Source organism: Cygnus olor, chromosome 2 (genome assembly GCF_009769625.2).
Source record: "Cygnus olor isolate bCygOlo1 chromosome 2, bCygOlo1.pri.v2, whole genome shotgun sequence".
NCBI classification, from domain to species: Eukaryota; Metazoa; Chordata; class Aves; order Anseriformes; family Anatidae; genus Cygnus; species Cygnus olor.
In genome coordinates, this window is record NC_049170.1 from 153,564,588 (window position 1) to 153,589,849 (window position 25,262).

Here is a 25,262-nt window from a genome sequence, read left to right on the forward strand (position 1 = left end):
TGGGCCTCCGGGAGAGCTGACTGAAGAAAGGGGGGATGGGGGGAAACTGTGGTGCAACAGCAGCTTGGAGAGAGAGGAGGGAGAAGCAGCCCTGCAGCCCCAAGGTGAGTGCAGCAGGAGGGCAGGAGGTGCTCCAGGCAAGCAGCAGCAGTTCCCCTGCGGCCTGTGGAGAGGCCCCTGGTGGAGCAGGCTGTCCCCCTGCAGCCCATGGGTCCCACATGGAGCAGATCTCCACGCTGCAGCCCGTGGAGCAGCCCCCGGTGGAGCAGGTGGATGTGGCCTGGAGGAGGCTGCGGCCCATGGAGAGCCCCCACAGCAGCAGGCCCCAGGCCGGAGCTGCAGCCCGTGGAGAGGAGCTCATGCTGATGGATGGGGGGCAGGTGGTTTTAGCTTGCTTTTAGTTCTTACTGCTCTGGTCTCTTAGTGATAGACAATAAATTTCATTAATCTCCCTATGCTGAGTCTGTTTTGCCCATGACGATAACTGGTGAGTGCTCTCCCTGTCCTTATCTCAACCCCTGAGCCCTTTCCATTGTATTTTCTCCCCCTTTCCCTTTGAGGAGGGGAAGTGAGAGAGCAGTTGTGGTGGAGCTCAGCTGCCCAGCAGGGTAAAACCACCACAATATTGAAGGTGTGTAAGATTTATTTACAAGACAATGCCAGTGAAAACTACGATGTTGTGTAAAGAAGAGAGGACTATCTCTGCAGGTGTTTCCTTGTTCTTACAGGATAGAAGGGTGAACGTTGTTATTAAATAACCGTTTTTGTTTGTTTGTTTATTTGTTTTCCCTCTGCTGGAAAAAGAACAAAAATAAATTCAAGAGAAGGGTAAATTAACTTTTGGAGATATTTTACTGCATAAACTATTAAAAAGCTAAATTGAAATGACATAGCCCATGCCAATTTTCAGGCATTATAGTCAAGAAAGTGTAATTACAAATAGCTAACGGGCTTTATGAAATCCTCGACTGTACTTTACTCAATGTCAGTATCTTCATATAAAATCATACAAGACAATATGCTCCACCTAAGCAGACTGCCTCCAGGACTGACTACAGTCGAAAGTGGGCCAAATTCATTATTCCAGGGTAGCAGGCTCTTGCCAAACACCCTTTTCTAGAGGTCAGTATGGAACTGAAAGGGAAAACTGTGTTCATACACGGTATAAGCGTATCATAACCTCAGTACGCACGGGTCTAGCACGCACCTGAGCACTTTACCTCGCAAGCAAACAGGATCCTGCTACGTGGTACGAAAAGTCAGCCACGGTACATAGACTTTTCCTGACAGCAGCTAAACCTGTTTGGCTCAGCCATGCAAAGTAATAAAGCAACAAGAAAACCCCAGGCAACACTGATGTAAAGACAGGAATTGGCTTTTCTTAATCTTGCAAGATGAAACATTTAAGTGAATTTTTCTAAAAAACACCGTCATTAACAATGAAGAATAACAGTTTCTTTCCTTAGACACTTTTAAATTTCTTCCTATTCTGAACACCACAAGCTATTTTTGAAACATATGCAAGCAGGGTTGATGTAGAAAACATTTTTTCCTCAAAAGATTATTTATCTGATGACGTTGGAGCAGAGAAACTCACAAAGCAGAGTCTTACTGAAAGAGGGCTTCCAGTACGGCATGCAGTCCGTTACACAGTCTCAAAGAAAACACATAACAGGACACCGAAAAACAGATCTGGTACCTCTTCCAGCACGAGAAGCGACTGCAATGGGCATTCAGAGCTGGAAGGCTTACCGAGTAAGATAGGAGACTTTAAAACTAGAATTCTTCGTCTTTGTAACCACTACAGGAAATGGTAACTGGATGGTAAATGGGCTGCAACTTAGTTAGATCTATTGCAAAATTACATATATATTTTTTCCTCAACAATTTAACCTTGTTAATTAAGACAGAAACAGGTTTTCATTTTACCATACTCATCTGTAAGAAGGAAGAGATTCAATTCCATGGAATGAAGTGAAGTAAATAGTACTAGACATCATTTTACTCTATCAAGACCCAAAGAATCTGAGAATATTGGGAAAACTGAAGGAAGAAAATGGATGCAGACATACCCTACTGGATTCAGACACACCCTACTGGAAGCTACAATGAGAGAGATCAAATGTACAGTTGCTCTAACTAATGTATTCCCTGCAGAGAAGTGTGTAGAGCATGCTCAGGACTCTCATCTACATCTTCAAGCATTGCCACACGATTCCAAACATTAAAAAGATGACACTGAATTGAGACAAACATACTCTTTCACTCATTACTTACCAGCTCTGTGTGAACTTTAAGATGTGCCTGGAGCTTGTATTTATCTGGAGTAGAGTAGTCACAATGTTCTGTAGGGCATTTCAGCAAAATATTACTGTGTTTCTGAATGACGTGACGCTTAAGGCAGTTTTTGGTGATGGAAGAGTAATTGCACTGGGAGCAGTAATATAAATGTTCTCGAGTGTGAGTACGAACATGCATGTCATAATGCACTTGGTACCAAAATAACTTGCCTGAAAATAAAATCAGACAGGGAGAAAGCAATTTCTAAGCAGTTGTTAGTGAAAATTCCAATGCATACCCAGTTTTCTTTTAGGGCAAAGCATGCTGTTTGAAACCTGTTCCTTTTTTCTGTAATGAAAACTTAGCCTAAAGACTCTTCACTAATGAAAACGTTTACAAATATGCTTTTGTCTAAAAAGGTCGTGTCACATGTCCTGAAACAACCTAAAAAGGGTAACTTTATTACATATCAATGATCATTTTTTTCCTAATGAGGAAGTCCTTTCAATCTCTTCTCCTATGCAAAGACTCTGAATTCAACTATACAGTAAAAGGGGTTATCAGAAATCTTTGTTGTTACTTCCTTTCGTGTTACTCCTTCCTAAAGGCTTTTCTGACATAACGACACCAAAAAAAGTAAAGTGTATATAAACAAACAACATTATGATGTCTCAAAACCAACAATTTTTAACTTTGACTCCTTTCCTTTCTCAAGAAGGGAGACTACAAGATAAATCCCAAGCTGTTTCTTCCCAGTTATGTAAGCACAAAAATTTGCAGCTGAAATAAATGGGGATGGTATATTCTTTCCACTTCCATAAATTCAAAAAACAATTAAAACCAGAACAGTCTTGGTCTTATACTAAGTAATGGAAGTTTTCATCTCACAGAAACTGCTCCAAAACAAGTCACAAAAATATACCAGTATATGTATCTACTGTACAGAATGATCATACATCCTGCCATGCTACAGGAGAAACATTGATTTTTACACTAAGCTGATAATGAGTCTAAGCATTAAACCACAGACTGGTTCATCGCAGATGCCTAAATCTGATGAGCTTGGCCCCACTGAAAGTTCTGAGGTGGGGAGAGGCAGGTGGACAGAAAGAATCCGTCCAATTCTATCAAGTTTCACATCAACAGAAAATTGAGCAGGGCAAAGCTTTGCTTTGCTATATTATATTCTACTAGTGGTTTTTGAGATTTGAATTATTTCATACTGTTTATACAACACAAGGTGAACCTCCCTGAATCCATACCGAACTACAAAAATAGTACTGCTGCAAAATCCATAAGCATACCGAAAACTATAAACCAGAGGAGCAGGAAAAAAGATAGCCCACGATATAACATTAAAAAGAAAAAACACAAAGCAAAAAAAAAACCACGTCATTGTACTGCTCCTTACCACAATATTCACATTCCAAATCTCCATAAACCTTCCTTATCCTCTCACACAACTCTGTGTTCATTTGTCTCTTCTGTAAGCTATCCAAGATCTGCATAAAGGCAACAGCTCCACTCCGATTATCTGATGGATCTGCATTAGAAGAGGCTGCCTGTGGGCTGATGGCTGCGTTAGAATCTGGTGCTAGCAAAGGGGTGGCGATTTCTGCTGAGTTCTGAACTGATGAGTTGCTTGTTTCTGATTCACTAGAAGGAGCAGACTGACTTCGCTCTTCAGAAACTGAAAGTTTCTCAGTCACCGCATTGTTCTGATTTAGATTTAAACTTTTGTCTTCAGAGAGCAAAAGCTGCATTGCTTCACCCTGCTCGTTTACAGAACTGGAGTGATTAACTTCCTCTTCGTTTGCAGGAGAAACTTTTAACTCATCAGGAGCAGAGGTACCATTTTTCAGCAGAAAGCAATCTGATGCTACACAGGACTGAAAGTTTGGGACTGCTGTGTCTGTTGATGCCTGACACAGAGTATCTCTTACATTGTCCACCAGAGGATTTTCAAATTCTAAGGAAGCAACAGTATCAATTTTTAAGTCACCATTAGGCTGACCATTATGGTTTACGTCTGCAGCTGTTGTTTCACCTGTACAGGTAGGTGGTTTTGGTGTGTTAATAACATTAGTACTCGTGATAGTCAATTCATCTGCAGTTTGTGGAAGTTGTTCACCAAGAGCTTCTGGCTGGATATCACCTCCTGGCTCAAGCAGGCAGAAACTTTGATTGATAGAACTGTTAAAAACAGAAGCTTCCTGCATATCTGCATGTACGTCTTTGATGTGAGCACGGAGTCTTACAGAACTGACAAATTTCTTCAGGCACACAGAACACACATAGACAAACGGGTGTTTTCGAACATGAAGCTCGAGAGCTTGGTACTTGGTGGCTCCATGACCACAGAGCTCACAAGCAAAGGGCCTTTCATCACCGTGAACAAGCATGTGACGGTCTCGATCGAGTTCATTTTTGAATTTGCGCTCACAAATATGGCAGTCATACAGAAGTTGTCTTTTGCCCTCTCGTGTCATCAAGCGGAGCTCGTCAAAAACATCTTTCACCTTTTTATCTTGAAGGTCATGTGTTTCCTTGATATGCTTGATCAAATTTTTAACGTCTGAGTATTTCTTTTTGCAGAAGCGACAGTGCTGCTTGATTTTCTTGTGAACTCTTTCAATGTGGACTTTGAGATGGCCTTTGCTGAGACAAGTGAATGTACAATAATCGCAGCTAAACTTCTCCCCTGTGTGTTTCCGCATGTGAACATTAAGGTTGGCTTTGATTGCACTGGCGTAACTGCAGTATGAACACTTGTAAGGTTTTTCATTTGTGTGAATCCTCAAATGGGCTTGGAGGGAGTGTTTGAATTTGAATACCTTGTTACAGTATTCACACGTAAAGATCTTCAGCTGAGTTGGACCCAACCTAAAAGGAAACAAAACCAGCCGCATTTACCATATTGAAACTTAGTGACACAGTATGTCAAAAACTTTGTAGATATTCATAATAAGCTTACATTTATTTATTATACAAAGGTATTCCCCATAGCTTTTTAAATTCTGCAACCTATGCACAGAATATTTTCACCTGTTCCTTTATTGAAAAGGCCCAGAAAACATAAATGAAATGCTTCCACACTGATTTTAATGAAAATGAATTATTTTGCATGAAAATGAAGATAAATATTTAAAAATTACCTGCTTGATTTCATTGCCTGTTCATACGGGGTTTGCTGAATTGCATATTCTTGATATCCTCTTCGTTGTGATGGGTCTTGAACTGTTGTCTCTGGAGTTGTGGGTTCACTTTCTTGGGGAGCAGCCTCAACTGGAACAATTTTTGTGGCTCCTAAAAACAAGAACAAAATATGTTCGTTAAAAATATGTTATTAAAATGTGCCTTACCTGTAACATAAAAGTGTAAATCATAGAATGCTTTAGCTTGGGACGAGACATCTAAAGACCATCTACTTCCAACCCCCCTGCCATGGGCAGGGACACCTCCCACCAGACCAGGCTGCTCAAAGCCCCATCCAGCCTGGCCTTGAACACCTTCAGGGATGGGGCACCCACAGCTTCTCTGGGCACCTGTGCCAGTGCCTCACCACCCTCTGAATAAAGAATTTCTTCCTGATGTCCAATCTAAACCTACCCTCTTTCTGTTTAAAACCACTAGCTCTTGTCCTATTGCCACAGCCCCTGATAAATAAAACATTAAACTCCGCAATCATTAGTTCAGCTATTTTAGTTTCATTTTTTAAATTCACGTGCATAAAATGATAGGTACAATTCCAAAACGCATCAGTACTCACACCAAATATCTGTTTAAATATCATTACAGAACTGCTGGTTATGCAGAGTAATAAAAGTGCTTGATGCCTACTACTATGAGATCCTGTATCCAATTACTTCCACCTTTAAAAATTAAGTTTTAGAAATGAAATTTTCATTTTTCTGTTTCTGCTCCATGCTACTGCTGAAAACTTCAGCCGAGCTGTTTAATCAGTTCCACAAATGAGGCTGGGGGAAAAAGGCACTTTTTTCTATATTTGAAAGTCTGGACATCATTTCCTTGAACAAATCTTTTACATTTTTTGTTTTGGGGCTTATTGCCATCTCCTCAGAACAAAAGAATATGCTCCATGTGCACGTCTCAATTTCCATTAGAAGCAGAAGTAAAAGGGCTGTGCAGAAAACAAAAAGATCAGATTCTATCCCACAGAGCTTTGCAGTTAATCGAGGCAAAACTAAGCACATTCTGAGATGTGATTTTGTTGAGATTGTTTAGCTGAGTGCTCTTTACCCCCCCCCCCCCCCCAAAACAGTTGACAGTAGTCAGGAAATATTTATTGCCAAGTCTGTATAGTTAGCACTGAAGGTAATTACAAATCACATAAATATTAATTTACACTGGAAAAACAAACCCCAAGTATATCAAACCAAGCATCCATTATTGACTGATCCCCTTTTTAATTTCTTAGTCCACCTGTAACTCATGTACCTATGCATTAAACGAGGGAGTTACTACGCTCAAAAGTTGTAAGAAATTTATCTGAACATTTATTAATTCACATATATATTACAAAGATACATGTTTGTGAAATCTTCATATTCTACTAACATGTACTATAGAAAAATCTCTGAAAAAAAACTGCTTTCAGGGCAATATTTCAGGGTATTGAAACATGAACAGTAAACAAGGGACCATACACTGAATAACGAAAAGGCATTAAATATGTAGTAATACATAACTACCCATACCTCCTAGGGAAAAAAAAGAAAAAAGCCAGACCTGTAAATAAAGACTGTTCTATGATATACACGGGACAAGCAAACAAGTAAGGTTGCACATGAAAATATTTTTTGAATTAAATGAGTTTAACAATTTCAAGCAAAACTGGAATCCAGTATGTTCTATTTTATTTTCTTTTTTTTTGATATTACATTAATATTTGATCTCATTTCAATTCACCCGATTAAAATAAAATTAAAATTAAAATTAAATACCATATACCATTGTGGCTGAGAAAAGAATTTATAGTAAGAATCAAAGCAAGTTTACATAATGACATGGGAACCTAGAAAGCAAAAGACAGAATCAATACATTTTTTTAACAGATTCTCACTGTTTACTCACAGAGGTCTTTTCCAACCTAAATGATTCTATGATAAAATGACACCCATGAATAGAAAAAAAGTTTGAAGAATGATACAAGCTACTCCTTTAACATGGGGATGAAGTTAAAACCCTTCTTGTTCCATCCAGAGAGCAGGTTTCTGAAGATACTATGTACAAAATACAAGAGGTATTAACACAAACCCTAAGAAACAACAATTATAAGGAGAAGAAAGCTAAAAACCAGAGACAGTACACAGTCCGAAGGTTTACACAGTCCAAAGCTAGGTGGAGAGTATATTGCAAAATCTCATTTCTTAAAAATCAAAACAAACAAAAAGAACAACAACAAAAAAATAATACATGCCTATGCTATACAGGAAAACCAGTAACAGGTGGGGGTTGCCCAACGGCATGCACGAAAGACTTATGGGCACTGCACTGAGGAGAGCAGTGTTGTAACAGAGACAAAGGGAAAAGCTGGAGGTCCCATAGGTCCCTCATAGTGATTTAAAGTGGGAAGTGAAGATATTTTGAGAAGAGGCACTTTGGGAGTATGTAAGCTTTGATAACAGATGGGGCACCAGCAAGCCCTGTAGATAAAGAGACTGTATTTAGCTCGATTGCTCACCGAACTGACTGCATCTAGAAACGGCCTTTTTGACTACTGCTCTTTTTAATAATGTTTTCTTTTCTGTAGCAAAGATTCTTCCAGTTGATCAAAATTCGACTTCCAGGTTTTCAAATGGAATGTCACCAGGGCATTTTCACTGCTGTTCTTCCCATCCCCACCTCTCCTCTCTCCCAGATGCCCAGCCTGCACCTCCCGGCTTGCACCGTTGTGGCCCAGGGAGATGGGAGCTTGGCACGACAGCACAGGGGATGTGCTTCAATCGGTGGGTTCGACGTAAGAAAGGTAACACTGATATTAGACACCAGACCAATATCGCCATACTTTATTATTTTAAAAATAGAACCAAAGTTCTTTTTAATTAGAGCAATTCAGTTGAAAGAAAATAGCTCTTGAACTGCTCTATAAGCTTGGCTACCTCTTTCCAGCCTCCCATTTCCTGCACATGAGACAAGGATCCTCATTAAACGCTCTTCACTGGACCTCCTCTGTGCCCTTCTGCCTTTCAGGATGTTTGATGGTTTCCTGAACAGGCTGTTGAACTGTTTAATAGACTTTTGTGCCAGCAGTGTAAAATGTTAATCACTTAAATTAGGCGAGCTAGATAAGTACTGCCTGGCCAGCATTTTGCATACTTGGAGTGGAGAGAACACTCCAGGTCATCCTAGCACTAGATTCCCTACGGGGTTAACAGAGTCCACAAACATAGATGATGTTGAGATGATTCTGTGATCCTTCGATCATAATCAAATGACTAAGATACCCTGCAAGTGAAACTTGATTTCCAGGCTCTACCCAACGTAAGAGGTAGTGAAGCCACTACACATTAAACCCATTAAAAATATTACATGCTAACAACTAAGGCAAAAGTTTTCGTAACTGCTCCCTGAACAATCATTTTAAATCGTTAAGAGCATACAGATATAAAAAATAAAGTCAACTGCACTGAACATGCCTTTCCAAAATGCCTTCCTGTAGCTCCAACTGCTTCATATCTATTTTATTTTAAACTCAGAATTAACTTTAATTTACTAGACTTCATTTATGCCTCTTGCTTTCTTCTTTTCAGACAATACCATCTAAGTAAACTTGTTTTAAGGGTAGTAAAGTTTGAGTTCCTCGTGACATTCTGACAGCTACTTCTACAAACAAATGTTATCCAGCGTGCCTTACCTCTGTCTCAAACTCAGTGATGGCCTCTAATCTCTGACACTCTGTCCCTTAGAAAAAGCCATTTTTGCTACAGAGTACTTCTACAACAAGGCTCATCAGCAGTCTACAAGGTAATCTAGTGGAAGGGGTTATTAGAAAGGAGCAAAAGTAAAACAGGAGATGACAATAACTAAATTCCTGCTACCGTACAACTAAGTTCTGTGAACCTCCTACAATTTCACGTACAGACAAAAAAAAAAAGCTATAGAAGAACTATAAAACAGGAACAAAATCAAAATCGGAAGAATTCCCCTTGGAAAAGGGATAAATAGCTCAGAGACCTCCAGCTTGGAAGTGACATAACTGGAAGAGGAATATCAGAGAGACCTCTGAAATTAGGAATACCATGAAAAAAGTGTGAATAATCCTCTATCTCGTAAACCATACACAAGAAGCATTTCAAAGATATAAGCAGTCAGCAGGCTTAAAATGCAACAAAATAATGTACGGTTTCACCCGGTATGTAATTAAATTATGGAACAACTACTGCAGGATCTTACAGAGACTGAAAATACAAATATATTCACAAAGGGATTTAGACAAATGAATACATATGTATTAAATATGATGATCCAGAAGCAACTCCCAGCTCTTGGAGGCTGTGCACAGTGAGGTTCTCACTTCTTTCCTATGGGAATACTGCAAGATGTCTCATCTGACTAGACCAGCCTTTAAGCTATGACATCTCTTTTTTTTTTTTTTTTCATTTTAAGTTTAAAAAAACTCCATGCCGTAGGTACCTGTGTACATCAAAAAAAAAAAAATGAACGGGACGAGTATCTGTTTCTTACAATCTCTTTTTGAATTAACTTCTTTCAGTTTCTGTAATATCCTAGGGAGTGTGTTCCAAATGTACATGGCCCCTGGTAAAACAATCTGAAAATGAAACCAACAGAAATTAACCCTAAGTTCCACTGTTCCCCATGAAAACCTACCTTCCACCTCCAAAATAAAGCATAAAAAAGGCAAAATCAACTTTATTCATTCCAATAATAAACAGGTTAAACACATTTTAACTCTGAAAAAGAAATAGAAACATAAAGCTACATCTGTTGGGATGAAGATTATCCCTTTCAACACAGCTGACCACTACATTGTCTTAGCTAAATACATACATACAAGATACCTGCAGACACTCTGAAGTGAAAGTGTAAATTTTCCTAACCTTGCTTAATTTCACATTTGCTTTAAATCAACATGAAGCTGGTTTCTTTTCTCTAGCCCTTCACCCAGCTCCATGTTCTTGACACCTTAAATGTGCCAGCACCGGGGTTCATGAAGATGCAGAAAAGCAGAGAAGGGATCTGGCTGAAATTTAAACCACCTCTCCCTTCCTACAAATAATTGGGTTACTGACTTGGTTTACCTCACAAATGCGTAAACACCTATAATGGTCCAAAGGACAGGAATTTGCTGTCAGGGACTGGGGAGGGAAAAGAGAATAGCACTGCCTTGGTGACTGCAGCCTACACATACTGGGCTTAATGACTTAAGGGCCTGACCCAGCTACTTTACAAAGGGGTAGTCCCAAGCCTAGTCTTACCCCTGGAAGACATTTTGTCACCGCTGTCCTTCTTCACACTTTTGACACTTTTGTGGCCCCAGTGTGCAATGGCTCAGTAAGCAGAACCGGTAGAAAAACAAAAATTCTCTGATGGAGGAAATGAGCACGTCCATGTATGTGTTCATGTTTGTACATTTATTTTAGCAGCTTTTGAATCAGCTTGCTGCAGGCTGACACAAGCACGAGTGCTGGTACCAGAAAGAAGTGAACTGGGAAATAAGAGAGACGAGCAGGAAAGCTCCGTTGGCAACAGTAGGATATTTAAACCATGCAGATGTGTCACAAGCCTAAAGCCGTAGTTCTGTGAGCTACAAAAGAAAAGCCATTTTCAACAAAAAGCACCGTTACTAGTTTAAAGGGAAGAGTTTACATTGTCACTTGGTCCCAAAATATTAAGCAAAAATACATTCTTCCGCTTCTTCCCACTTCACAACACCTTCACGGGAGAAGGATCCAAGCACCTGTAAGATTACAGCACAAGGAGAACGCAGTTGGCCTTTTACGAATAGCTGTTCATCAGCTGAAGCTGGGGAGACAAGAACCTGCACAGCCTTGTGTTAAGAATTTGCAGGAGAAAAAAGTCAACTCCTTTAGAAATCGAGTTGCTAATGAACCAAAGTTTGGCAAAGAGAACCTCACCAAAAAACGTTACCATTTTCCATCTTTACAGGAACATAAGGCCTCTCTCCCAGTAACAAGCTGAATTTTTAAAATATTACAGGACTTGAATAAAACAAGAAAGTAAACATTAAAAGTAGAATCTCTTCTGAATCACACTAATTGAGCGTGAATAATAAAATTGGTTTTAGATGCCTACAGAATTTATATATGGTAAATTAAATACAGAAGATTGAGTATTTGGCACGGAGTTTACTCACTGGTTCTAAAACACAGGCTATGAACATGCGTATCTGTCATTCAAAACAAAGTATTTCTAGACGTGCATATAATTATACTTATTTACCCGCATTCTTTATTGCAGTACTTAAAAACAAAACCCACCTGTACTCCATTTAATCTGATACACGACCTACGCATTCATAAGCACAACTTTCCCTCTCTTCAAGGACTTATGGTCCCTTCAGTGATGGCTGAAGGTAATTCAGGTCCTGCACAGGGAGAAATACCTACTACTTCTAGTCAGACTGTACTTGGTGGGCTAATGCAAGCTTTCCAATTCCGAAAGCTGTAAACCTGTTACCTTTCATGTGCCTCCCAAGAAAACACTACAGAAAAGGAGCACGGGGGAAAAAAATCAATCTTGTCTGAGTGTATTTTCTGAGTTGTTAGAAGCCGATTTGTTTGTTCAAAGGGATTTTGAAGAGATCAATTTAGTCATAACCTATTGAACACATGATGTGGAGCAGTGTCCCAAACCTAAAAAATGTAGAGTGAAATTAAAGCAAACAGTTAATGTAATACTCCTAAAAGCATCTCTTAGTTAAGAAGGGAGACATACAGCCTGAGTAGGATTTCCTCTGTGCTGTGGATAAAATCCAACTAATTCTTAAAGGCTTCTTTATTTTTCTATTTGATAGAATGTTTATAGATCTTCAACAAGATCTTAGTGTACTATACACAAAAAGGGTATTTCTATGCAACTTTAACAGGTGGCTACAAAACGCTACTGCTCGCAGAAAGTCTAAACTTTATTTTCAACCTACTTTTACAGATGATTAACACACAGAAAGCAGGAGAGAGATGGGAAGTGTTTTATCTATTCACAATCATTAAAAGCAGTGTAAAGAAATAACTCAATTCTTCAGCAGGTAATAAATCTCCAGGAAAAAGAAATGGGATGGAAGGGTATGAAATGTCTTCTAGAAGTCAAATTTCAGACATAAGAGCACTAGTGAGGAAGGGGATCAGCCCAGGAATTACGACAACACAATAGTTAGACTATCACAGAATGGTGATTAATGGAAATTCGTGACAAAATTAATGACAAAAACAGAAGGGTAATCAATTAAAAACAAAGTAAAAATAATTACACTAAATGAAACATTTTCCTGAGTCTTCAAAGAATTAACCACTTAGCTAATTCTATTATATAGAATGTACTATATGTACATTCCAGAATGTACAAGTGCTGAAAACTTGGATGATAATTCATAGCTGCTGTAACAGCAATGACTTTTTTTCTTGTACATATTCTACCTGGGAACTTCCAAATTAGTGGGATTACTGATTGTCAATCAAATAAATTAAAGGACTTTCAAAAAGAGCTGCAAATTCACAACTGACTGGAAATTTCCCTTCAATTCATTACAGCCTTTTGAACACAACATGTACTATGCACAAACGGCTCCAAAGCTGAATTTGTTTTTAGTATTTTGAGTCATTTAAAAAGCGTATGTGTAAGGAAAAGACAAACTTTTTTGTTGTCCAAAGAAAAATTTTATGAGGTAGCAATTAAAGTAACAATCATCCCTAAATTTTCATTTCCTTTCTCTCTGCATATGCTTACTGTATTTTCTTCACTGTCTGTATTTACCATTATTTCATTTGCCTCTTTGGGCACCGTCTGCCATGTCTTTCCTTCTCCTCTTGAAACTTTGTTCTAGTCCTTGACAGAAAGGTAGGGATCTCAAAGATAAAAATTCTTACTGTGTTCATAAAATGTACGACGTGGATAGAGAAGATCCAAATTACAGCTCTTCCCAAAAGCCCTGAGGAAGGGATGGTGCATGTACAAATCCATTAACCAACACCAAGTGAGCCCCTTAACCAGCCATCACGCGTTCCCCCTCTGCCCAAAGGAGCTGTTCCTTGCGCTGCCCAGAGTTACATCGCACAAGGAGAATGGGCCTGTGGTTAGCGAAATGAAGCAGCGCAGAACTCAAACCACCACAAAGCCATGTTTCCACGGTTCCAGTGCCCACAGGTTCTCCTCTAGCCTTCCCCATATTTACAATATTGCAAGACCAAATTTTTTTTTAACAGCTCAGTATAAGTCAAAAATCCTGTATGAGGTTTCTCAAAAAATGAATTTGAAAGTGTTTCTTACTTCCCTTCTAAGCACACAGGATATCTGTAGCTCATCCAGCATCCTCTACCATTGCAATGAGAAATGAATCTTAAAAAATAAAGCCCAAACGTATCACAGATATCATTATCAGAAGACAAAGAACACAGGAAATCCAGGTATGTTCCAACCCACAACATTAAAAGAAATAAATGCATTCCAATTGCTTTGAGATCTGTAAGCAAAACAACAATCCAGAACTGTTAGCGACAAAGAAGAGAAGGCTGAAGGCTACAAAGCTGAAAATAATGCACAAAACTAGTAAAAAGGCATTTTGTCAGTCAGGTGAGTACCTGGTTTATATTAACAGACAAAACAAGTCTAGGTCTAAAATCAAAACTTTGAAATTATTCCAAAATCCTTTGATTAAAAGGCACTAGAGGAAGTTATGAAGAATCCTTTAATCATTACACAGGAACTTGATTTGATTTTCAAATATAGGTACATATTTTGTCAATCTATTTCTAAGCATAAATATTAAGTTATGTATACACTAAGCTGTTTGTGTTTTCATAATCAAATTTATATTTGTCATAAAAAGATACATAAATCAAGAGCTGAAATAAACAAACATATTACAGGATATATTTTCCTTTTCTTTGCTCACTGATATTTTCAGTTTCTTCTTTAAAACCATTCACAGCCTAACCACAACTGATGTTAATGCAGATAAATAAACCCAGGTCCAAAAAGTCCTTTCTTTCCCAGCATTTCTCACACCTATGAAGAAAGGTAATGGTAGTTCTAAAATGATGTAGCTGCCAGATACAGATTCCGAATCAAGATGACCAAATAATACTAAATAAGTGATTTTTCAGATAATATACACTCTAAGCAGTTCTGTCTTAGAATGATGACTCTTTTATATATTGTCAGCATTAAAAACAAATAAATAAATAAACTAATTGGTGATTCTGATTACCTGGAATAGCTTCATGGGCTGTCAAAACCACGCTTATAATAGGATTTTTAGCTCCTGGAACCTGTTCAGTCTCCTTAGTTGATGGAGTTCTCTCTGTCTTCTGCACTCTTGGCCTCTTTGGAGTTTTTTCTCGCTCATCTTCCTTCCTGTCAAGGTCAACGTCAGAATCATTACCTAAAGAGCAAACACCAAAAAAATACATATATAACTATGTATGAAAGAAATGCAGGTAGCAGTTACTAATGCTACAAAAAGAATTAGGAGAAAAGTAACGCTGCTGTAGAAAGAACTGTATGTGCTCACAACAAGGTGTGCTGCATGAATCCCTAAAGGAAAACTTCTTTTCCTCTCCTTAATAAGCCCAGTGTGATACGTACACAAATAGAGAACAAAGAGAAAAACAAAAGCTGGACTCTCAGAAACACTTGCGTTCCTAAATGATCTTTAAATTATTGTGGATTTTTGTGGAAATTCTACAAACTTGGTATAATGTCTTATGATTTCATAGTGAAAGAGCAAATTGTTTTTCTTCTTTCTGTATGTCACTGTAACAGTGACTTTAGGACTATTTCTCCTAGTACCTGATTCATTATGCATCTTATTTAACGGAAAGTGTTTCAACAGTCTCTTAGGATTAGGCTTTTTCCCCACAGTTACACTAAATCAATAACCAGGAATGTACTTTTCTTTTTCAGTACTGATCTGAGAAAAACTAAGGTTAAAAACAGTTCCTTTGGTTCTGTGTAACTCCTGACCCATAAAACTCTGACTTTTAAAGGCCTGCACTTCTAAATTATCCCCTATCTTCTGCTATTCAGAATGTCTTCATCTTCTTAAATTGGATAACTTTTGGACCTGTTAACCAGAAAGCAACGCAACGGTAGTACTCAAAATACCCATCTGAAAAAAAGAATAATTAGAAATTAACTCAGTTCTTCCTTGAAGTTCTTCTTCCTTACAGCAAACAAGGCATTCCTTACTGAAATTTTTTGAACTGCTTATAAATAAGGAATTAGCAGTACAAAGAATAAAAAAAGAGGGTTGCAAGTTTATACCCAGAACTTTCTTTATATTAGATGAAGTGGTAGGAAATGCAGGCTAGAGAAAACTCTCATAGCAAATTAAAGCATTATGCAAATATTCCAGAGGTAACGGGTAAGGAAAGCAAAAACCGATTGAAGAAAGAAAATTATAAATGAACCCAGTGAATTTCAGAAGGTTTTTTTTTTCTGAATCTGAAGCAGCTGACACAATCTCCAGAGTAAGTCATTCAATGTATATTCATAACATGCTGTTAGCTGCTCTGCTGCGATAGGGAAACAGTATATAAATATAAAGCCGTAGCAGCAAAAGCTGAAGTGTGTTGAGTTGTTTATGACATGCAAATAGCAAAAGAGGTGGCAAGATAGGATGCATGGAAATGGCTGTGTTTTCATCTTGTGTTCTGTTAATACTCAGCTGAGATTCTGGTCTCCCATGGTCTTGGAACAAGGGATTAGGGGAAGATGGGTTAAAAACAAAAAACAAAAAGGGCTAAGCACAAACCGAAGTAGCATAGTTAGGACAGCACCTGTAAACAGTGTTTGGCTAAACTACAAGTCGTCTAAACAGATTTAAAAACAAACAAACAAAAAACACACAGAAGAACACAAGGTGCGTAGGAGTTAGCTTAGATTTCAGTACAAAAATTCCTTGATATGTTCCTCTCCTCAACTACCTTTTTTCTCTGTTGATTTCTACGGTTTTAGAAGACATTCCTGCTTTGCTGTAAAGCATCTTACTATGTCTCCATTTAGATCCTTAATATAGTTATTTACTGATATTGAAACCAAATAATTCTAACAGCAGCATTTGACAGCAAAACTTGAAAGGGATATTTGAATGTAAAGAAATAACCCCTTTATATTTGAATATAAAGAAATAAGACAGAAACTGCTTGTGTAGCGTTTTCTTTTGGTGGTATGAAAGCGGGGTGGGGGGAAACAACATTTTTCCACATTTCCTTTGTGAAACAGCCTCCATTAGTTTCCTGTCAACAACAGATCTGCACAAATTTCGAAGCAGGACTGGGCCACCAGCAGAACGTCTTCTCATAGAGAATCAGAATACACACGACGTACACTGCCTGTTGAACTGTGTTTCCCTGGGGCTATTTTATGTCCTGGTAAACAACCAATACAGGAATTGATTAGGTTAATTACATTGCTTATATTCAGTGGACAGTTAGTGACAGTTTTAGAAAAAAAATGATTTGACATTTTGCATGTTTAACTAACAAAAATCCAGAACTATAGACTGAAGGGAAAGATGCAATTAGAACATTTCCCCGTTTTGCTTAGGATCACATGCTGAATGAATTCATTGTAGGAATATGAACAGATTCCAAACATCCTACTCCTAAATCCTCTTTTCTAACCATTAAAAAGTAAGAGTTAATCAGTTTAATGAGAGAACAAAAACATTTTCATGCTTAACTTGTAACTATTAACTTTAGAATATCGGGATTCTACTAGAAAGTAGAAAAGGAAAAAAAGGACAGAGTTAAGTTTGCTAGTGATCAACACTAATGAATAACTACTATTACCACATTAACAGCTAACAACTATTTCATGCTGTTTTTCTTCCTATGTGCCTCTATCAGGCAGAACAGTTTGCTGGTTGCTTCAGTCCAACCAAGGGTACGAGCTGTGGAAAAGACCAGACCTGTTACAATAAATAGAGTTGACGATGACTCCCTGCCTTCAAAGAAGAACTCCAAAAATGCTATTGCAAAGTGATTTTAAGAAGATATTCAGAATTGCAACATAAAGTTCTGATAGTAAACTTTAAAATCTATCCACTAATCCAGTGCACATTGACACAAGTAGCCCTATTCCTTCCCTTTCTGAAAGCAACAAGCATCTTCCAGAAGTGATTTGTTGATAAGGAGCTGGGGCTGCAATACTTTTTTCCTACAAGCACAATGGCACCGTTTGTGCATAACCTGAAAACAAAACAAAACAAAAAACAACCACCCTCCATCAAATCACCAAACCCAAACCATCTTACCTCCCAATGACAGCTGCTTTCTTCCTGAACTCTCTTTGTACCAAAAAACAAAACAGGGAAAAACACAACAACAAAAGAACTAGAAACACTTTTATGAAAGGGCACAGGGAGAGGAAAAGAGGAAAGCACGTTTTAATGAAAAAGATAAGCTTCAGCTTTGACCACTGGGCTCACAGTGCCTTGCCACAATACAGGATGCCTTTTCATCTTGGTAATTTAGATGTCTTCCTGAAAAAAATTTACTTGACCGTTCCCGCTGGTTTAGAGTCAAATATCGGTGTTTTATCTTTCACAACTAGGACAATTCACCTGTTACTATTCTTAGCGTATTATAAAGGAGCATCTGTCGATGACTTTAAGAAGATTTAGGACAAATGAAGTATACGCAACTCAGAATAGCTAAGCAAACTTCCTCCAAGCGGTAAGTCTTTGCTTGCTCATAAACAGATTTATTTAGACAAACTGCCTCAGCGTGCCTCTCTCGGTAAGCAGTCAGCTTAGCACCTTGTCAGCTGGCACTTCAACAGACTGATAACCTGACCTTCCCTAGCTAGCGACAGGCATTTTAAATGCCAGTTGTGTTTGTGCAAGGAACGTAACACGGTGCCTGCGCCTTCCGACATGTTTAAGGAATGGTTGTACCTGCGTTGATGAGGAAAACTCCTGTCGACTCTGAACAAACCAGTACCTTCAGAGTCCTGTCGACTTAGGCTGTTCGTCTGTCCCCTGCTTCAGGCTGAGCCCTTAACTGCGAGTACTGCTCGCTGCCTTCGTAACTGGATGTACGACGCTGCGCAGGCACAGCTACACGTTCCTAACTGGTATGTTTTTAAACTACTCTTCATTCAAATTATTATTTTTCCCCCTAAAGCATACTGGTTTTTCATAGCAGCAAGAGAGCAGCTTGCAATTGTTTCTCCTGCACGGGTTGACACACTACTCACAGAACAAAGTCATGTAAATGAGAATCCAGTTGATGGCAAAAGTATTTTAAACTAAGGCTAAAAGTGACACTTCTTAAGAATTACACAGGCTCCTAATTCACTATGAATCTCTTGAAAGTGTCTAAAGTAATATCTGGACTGTCTGCAATAAGATCTGAGCAGTAGAAGAACCACCTGGAGTCAATTTTAAGAGGTCAGAAAAACTTATGAAGCGTGTTAAAGATGTACAATGGAGAGGTGGTAATAATCAGAGGAATTCTTCAACTGCTTGAGTATGCTAATTATTTAATACTAAAAGTTGTGCTGTTTGACCTAAACTGCTTTAAATAATGAACTTGAACTGATGGAAGCCTCTCTGCTTTGACACAAAACTGATCTGTATCAGACACTTGTTTAATCAAGATTAAAAATCCTTTTTGGTAGCTCAAGGTGGTTTATTCCAGAGAAGAGAATTTAGGCTGACCACTGCTGCAATCTGTCTACCACCTAAATCCCATTCCCCAGCCATCAAATGTCCACTCGTGTACCTGCCAGAGATTCATGTGTGCTGCAGTGTGGGGAAGGGAGGCAGGTTAAATTAATGACCTGTTGCCTCTCTCTCAAAGCAAGAGTGTAGAGGCAGCTGCTGGGGAACCGATCCAATCCAGCAACAGCCAAAACGCTCAAACCCATCCCATCTTGGTGGCACAAGCTCTGGCAGCTCCATTTTTTGCCTGTTCAGGCAGGTTCTCAACTCACCCAGTTTTGTTCTAGGACAAAAAGAATGGATGGCAGTCCCTCCTGCCAGCCCATTAACCAAACCCTCAATTTGGTTTAATCAACAGAAACAAAAACAAGCGTTCAAACAGCTCTGCTTAAATCATAGCGACTTTCTTAGGCAGAGAAGTCCTCTAGGAAATGTGTGTGTACATACACGTACGTTTACTGAGGGTGTATATGGGGCATTTCTTTAAAAAAATGACATTTTTAACTCTGTGCAAATAAATGAACACACTTTTTTCTTGCCGTTTTACTGAATGGGACCACAAGGTGAAGGCAACCAGTACTCATCAAGGCAGTAAATTAGCTGCCCAGAGGATGTCAGTAACCAGTAAGGCTTGCTGACTCCTGAAAGAAAGGGAAAACCACCTCAGTGAGCAACTGATCTCACAGAAGTCACGTGGATCACTGATCCCAGAGATAAAACAACAGCAGAGGCCAATTACATTCACCAGTCATTTCTCAGCCCAATACATGCTGTTGTTTCCATACCGTTTTATAGTTGTTTATCCATTGCAATTTTAGACATCCATTATGATAAGTGTTTCAACATCTCCCTTAGGGATCTATAAAAAGCAACAAATTTTATTATTTGGAAACCTGATATCTTAACTTCACCTTCAGGTCAATACGCTTATTAGGTTTCTCTCAGTGAAGAATATCACACAGAATATCAATATACACCGTCTCAATATTTAGCCTGTTTTAGCAATAGCCAAAACATTATTTGTGTATTTGTGTATTATCAGCATTATTTTGGTCACAAATCTAAAATGCTGCACCGTATGAAGAAAACTAATTCCATCCCAGCCAAACCCAGTACTTTATTTTTAATCAGAATCCATACAGTGATAAACTCTGCAAGAAATTAAGAACATGAGAAAGCAGATGAAAATAGAAAATAATCCAAGAAGCAGTAGAGAAACTGATAAAACTACTTTCAAGTTGGAATGGCAAAAGCTTAAACATTGGATAAAAAAGGGGAAGAACAACCCATATGTATTAGGCAACAGGTCAAAAACTACGGAAGAACTTGCTGTCAGAGATCCTTACGATTTTAGCCCTCTATTCTCAACTGCTGTATCAGAAATGAGAGAGGATATTTTAATTCTGAACGCTTCAAAGAGCCTCAGCAAAATTCATCCAGCTCTTAGAACGCCAGCAACAGAGAAATGTCATCAAATCAGAAGTGTCAGTCCTGCTTTTCTCACACACACCAAAACGTGTGTGATTTCAAGAAGTTTTTGTCTCATAGCCACTTTAGGCCAGAAAATGTTGGTGTCGATCACATCTATTCAAGTAACTGAAATATGTTTTGAACGTTATACACACACACAAAAAAACAGGCAAAATAAATACATTTATGCCACTGCCTAAATCAAGCATGCTCTTGCTTTTTGAACACCACTTGTATTTGTGGTCCTCCATCTCCAAAGAGATACAGCAGAGCTGCTGAGAGGAATGACACGACTGCCTAGATGTATAAGCAATTTCCACATCATCTAGTTAGTCTGCTGCTTAAGACTCACACCAAATAAGAATAGTCTCATTGTAAACATAAAGCTTTCTAAATTATGAACCTTATGCAAGAGGTTAATGAGAATTATTAATAATCATTTAACAGAATTATACAGCAAGATGGCAGCCAAGGAAAAGAGCAGGATCAGGTCTGAGAAACAATCCAAAGTGGCACCATTTCACATACAGTGCAGTAACGCTCCCAAACTCATTAACACAGAACATACTGACAAGCAGAAAACCAGACAGCTTTGTAACCCACTTAGATAAATTAACGAGCTTAGCAGCTTTCACTGTGACAGATATGGGTGAAACCTCCCGCTCACAGGCTCTGTCAACAACTTAGGATCTTGGCAAACTTGTGCAAAGTGTTTTGAAGTATGAACAGGTCCCCATGAAATAACATGAACAGATAAAAAAAGGCATTTACAATTACATGATTTGATCGCCTTTTTAGTTTTAGGCTTTTTTGCTCACTTTTAGAAGTTTCACCCATCATCCTCAAAACTTTCTTCGTAATGAAAATTGAGTCTGATAATAATACAACTCCAAAAGCCCAAAAGTTTGAAGAACGTATTTTCTGAGCTGGTAAAGCAACAAAGCTATGACCAACAACCCTCGGTGTAGACCATATTGGTCTTGTACACGCATCAAAAAGTTTTGAGCTACTCAATGTGATCGCATTTCCTTAAAGGATAACAACAACGTGCATGCTACTTTTATCTACACATGCAGAAACTGGAAAGTTTTGCCAAAGCAGTTCACGTGGCAAAACCAGAGATAAGAAGTTTCCCTCCGATGGGTCAGTTATCAGTAGATGGCTGAAGACTGAATTTCCCAGGTGTAATCCAAGAAACAATTATCCCTTCAGGATAAAAACCAGCCCCCAGTAGCATTACAGTCAGCCACCAAAGTACGAAGCTTTGGGCTGGAGACATTCTAGCTGCACTAATCGCCAACAACTGAAAGCCCTCATTATTCGCTCTGCAAGAACGACATTTTTCTTGATTGTTTTGCTTTTGCCAGAAAGTAAATAAAAAAGGTTCCATTCACATAAGATTGAGGCGGTTTTCTTTTTTAAAGGAAAAGACTGAGCAATTTACTTTGAAAAATCTGGCAGTGGGTTTCGTAGCGTAACGGATCTAGATAAGATTTAGCAGCTCTAATGAGCGAACAGGTAAAGAACAGCTAATTTGAGCTTACAGTCTGATTTCAGATTGTATTTTAAAAAGACCCTTAGAAAAGGCAACACTGACAAAATAAGGCAAATGCTAACATCGTACCTAACACAGACAAACAGCAAAGGGCACTGTCACTTGGGATGCCCGAGATGAGACTGCTGGAGTGAATGTCTCTACATGTAGCTGAAAAATCCAACCAATGATGACAGTAAAAGAAAAAAAAAATCAGGTAATTTATGGAAGCAAGAGTTTGTGTGCTCTGTCAACATATTCTAAGCCCATTTTATTGTCAGCCGCAGAAGTTAAATACTACAACACACTGGAAGCAAAATGGGCTCGGACTAGTTGTGCACCATAATGATAGAGTGGACACAAAACAGTAACAGAAAACTGGAGAAAAATCGATGGCAAATTTTGTCTGTAAGTAGAACCAACAAGATAACATGCAATGCAACTACAGCTAAAGGGAAAAAAAAAACTCATTTTAACATGAACACAAAGCTTATATAAGTTTAGATAACTTGGGCTACTGTATTATTTTGTATTCATGTGATATTCACCTTAGAGCAAAATTAAATGAATTTTCACCCTTTTCTTTTTAAAACTTTTGAGAGGTTGAGTATATTTAAACCCATCTTAAAGATAACAGAATTCTCGTAATTCAAAGACAATAATCCATATTAATTTTGGTGAAATAGAAATGTGAGGTTTGCGTTATTTTTCATACAGTAAAACAAGCCACCCCGGAAGGCATTTTTTGGATCTATCAAAAGGAGAGAACTGAATTCAGGTTTCCCAGGGTGCATGACAGAAACATGTCTAAGGAATCATCCTTCTTCACCGATGGATGATACTCGCCTTTGTGGCCCCTATCACTTCTCATTTGAAAAGTGTAATCCTCTGAGAAACAGAACAGTTTCTTATCTAAAATAAGCATTTCAGTGAGTTCAGTGAGTCTAGGGAAGTGATTGTCCCCCTGTACTCGGCTCCGGTGAGGCCGCACCTCGAGTACTGTGTTCAGTTTTGGGCCCCTCGCTACAAGAAGGACATGGAGGTGCTCGAGCGAGTCCAGAAAAGGGCAACGAAGCTGGTGAGGGGTCTGGAGAACAAGTCTTACGAGGAGCGGCTGAGGGAGCTGGGCTTGTTTAGCCTGGAGAAGAGGAGGCTCAGGGGCGACCTCATCGCTCCCTATAGGTACCTTAAAGGAGGCTGTAGCGAGGTGGGGGTTGGTCTATTCTACCTTGTGCCTGGTGACAGGACGAGGGGGAATGGGCTAAAGTTGTGCCAGGGGAGGTTTAGGCTGGGTATTAGGAAGAACTTCTTTACTGAAAGGGTTGTGAGGCATTGGAATGGGCTGCCCAGGGAAGTGGTTCAGGCACCATCCCTGGAGGTCTTTAAGAGACATTTAGATGTTGAACTTAGTGATATGGTTTAGTGGAGGACTTGTTAGCGTTAGGTCAGAGGTTGGACTCGGTGATCTTGGAGGTCTCTTCCAACCTAGACGATTCTGTGATTCTATGAAAATCACTCTTCTGTGATTCTGTGAGTTTAAGACAACTATAATGCAATAAACGTAGTGCAATAAACCTTTTGACCTTTCCAAAAAAGAATTAAAATAATCTTGTCTAATTATATTCTCAGTTGTGCTTCAACAAGGTTTTTCTGTTAAAAGAAACAGACAATTCCTTTCCATTGAAAATTAACACTAGGGCTTACAAGTTGTTACCAATCAAGCTACATGACAGAAACACGCTGGTTCACTTTGCATTTTTTATTGCATATTTTCTTACCTCCATCTCCTTCTTCTTCTCCTTCATTTAGCACAATAATGCAGATATGCTTCCTCAGCTGTCGGGTGTTAGAGAACTTCCGATTGCATTTCCTACATTCCAAGCTGCCTGGTGAGACTTCAGCTGGTTCTGGTCCTTCTTCTGTCCCCGGCTGAGTTTCTTCACTTGGAGTAGAGTTACTGTCTGCCACATCTTCATCTGCACAGAACTTCTTAGTAGACCCTTTTGGCCTGCCCCTTTTCCTCTTCACTGCAAGGAGCTCTAGAAACAGAAAGCTAAAGTTAAAAAGAAGCTATAATGAAATTTCACAGGGTTACTCTGGTAATTAGCTAATATCCATCAGATCTTTGAAAGCTAGGAATATTAAATAAAATTTCAGAGCCTAAAGCTTAAAAAAATGTTAGCTTCACACAGCCTTATTTTTAAACAATGACATTTATTGGCATTTCTGCTAGCCACAAAGCAATAACCAAAGCAATAACGTGTGTTATTGAGATCGACAGATATCAGTGCTACAGTTTTACAGAAATTACACTGCAAGTATTCTTTTAGATTACTGCCTAATTGTATCAGCATGCAAATTCTACAGAGTTGCTCTGCTGTGTTCTGACACTCCACCAAAAAAAAAAATCTCATTTAAATTAAAATCATTTTCAAAGAAATTGCTTAAGCACTTTAGATACGTTCAGAAAAAAGCAGTTTATCTTTTAAAACCAGAACCTCATTGTCCTTGTAATAATTTGAGCAATTACTCTTTATAATTCAAGGCCAGGTTGGATGGGGCTTTGAGCAACTTGATCTAGTAGGAGGTGGCAGCAGGGCTGGAACTAGGGGATCTTGAAGGTCCCTTCCAACCCAAACCATTCATGTTTCTAAGATTCTGTAATTCCCATGATTTCTTATTCCCAGCACTTTCTAGCTTCACACCCGTATCTCTTGCTGGTGATCTCTCTCATCCTTACTCCAGTTACTTCAAAAGCAACCTTGCTATCAGCCTCTCACAGATGAAACTGTTCAGGATTGACTAAGCCAGTCAGAAAACTTTTAGTTGACAGAAGCAGAAACTCAGAGGGGGGCGAATTTTCCAGACGGTGCCCAGGTACTTTTAGGAGACATCATCCTAGCTATCAGTTCCTCCCATCTAATAGATGATACAATGAAGAGCATCAGTCTCTAACTTTCTTGCAAATCTCAGGTGTTCTATGGTTTTGGTTTTGGTTTGGTTTGGTTGGTTTTCGTTCTTTACACTGAACTACTTGAAGAATTATCTGTTTTTGTATACATTTTAGTTTGAACCTGCTTTTCTGCAATAAAC

At 38.8% G+C, this 25,262-nt stretch overlaps 1 protein-coding gene across 5 annotated transcripts in view; it reads right to left on the minus strand.

Annotated features, from left to right (window-relative positions):
* ZFAT (zinc finger and AT-hook domain containing) overlaps positions 1-25,262 on the minus strand; it is an 89,173-nt gene that overhangs the window by 45,540 nt on the left and 18,371 nt on the right. For all 5 annotated transcript variants that reach the window (XR_005816838.1, XR_005816839.1, XM_040547289.1 and 2 more), the window contains exons 3-7: positions 23,948-24,208; positions 14,708-14,881; positions 5,436-5,586; positions 3,692-5,163; positions 2,278-2,510 (exon numbers count right to left, since the gene is read on the minus strand). Coding sequence is in view for 3 of the 5 variants with exons in the window: in XM_040547289.1 (XP_040403223.1) it covers positions 2,278-2,510; positions 3,692-5,163; positions 5,436-5,586; positions 14,708-14,881; positions 23,948-24,208 (2,291 nt within the window). In the remaining 2 variants the exon portion in view is untranslated. The remainder of the gene's footprint in view (positions 1-2,277; positions 2,511-3,691; positions 5,164-5,435; positions 5,587-14,707; positions 14,882-23,947; positions 24,209-25,262) is intronic.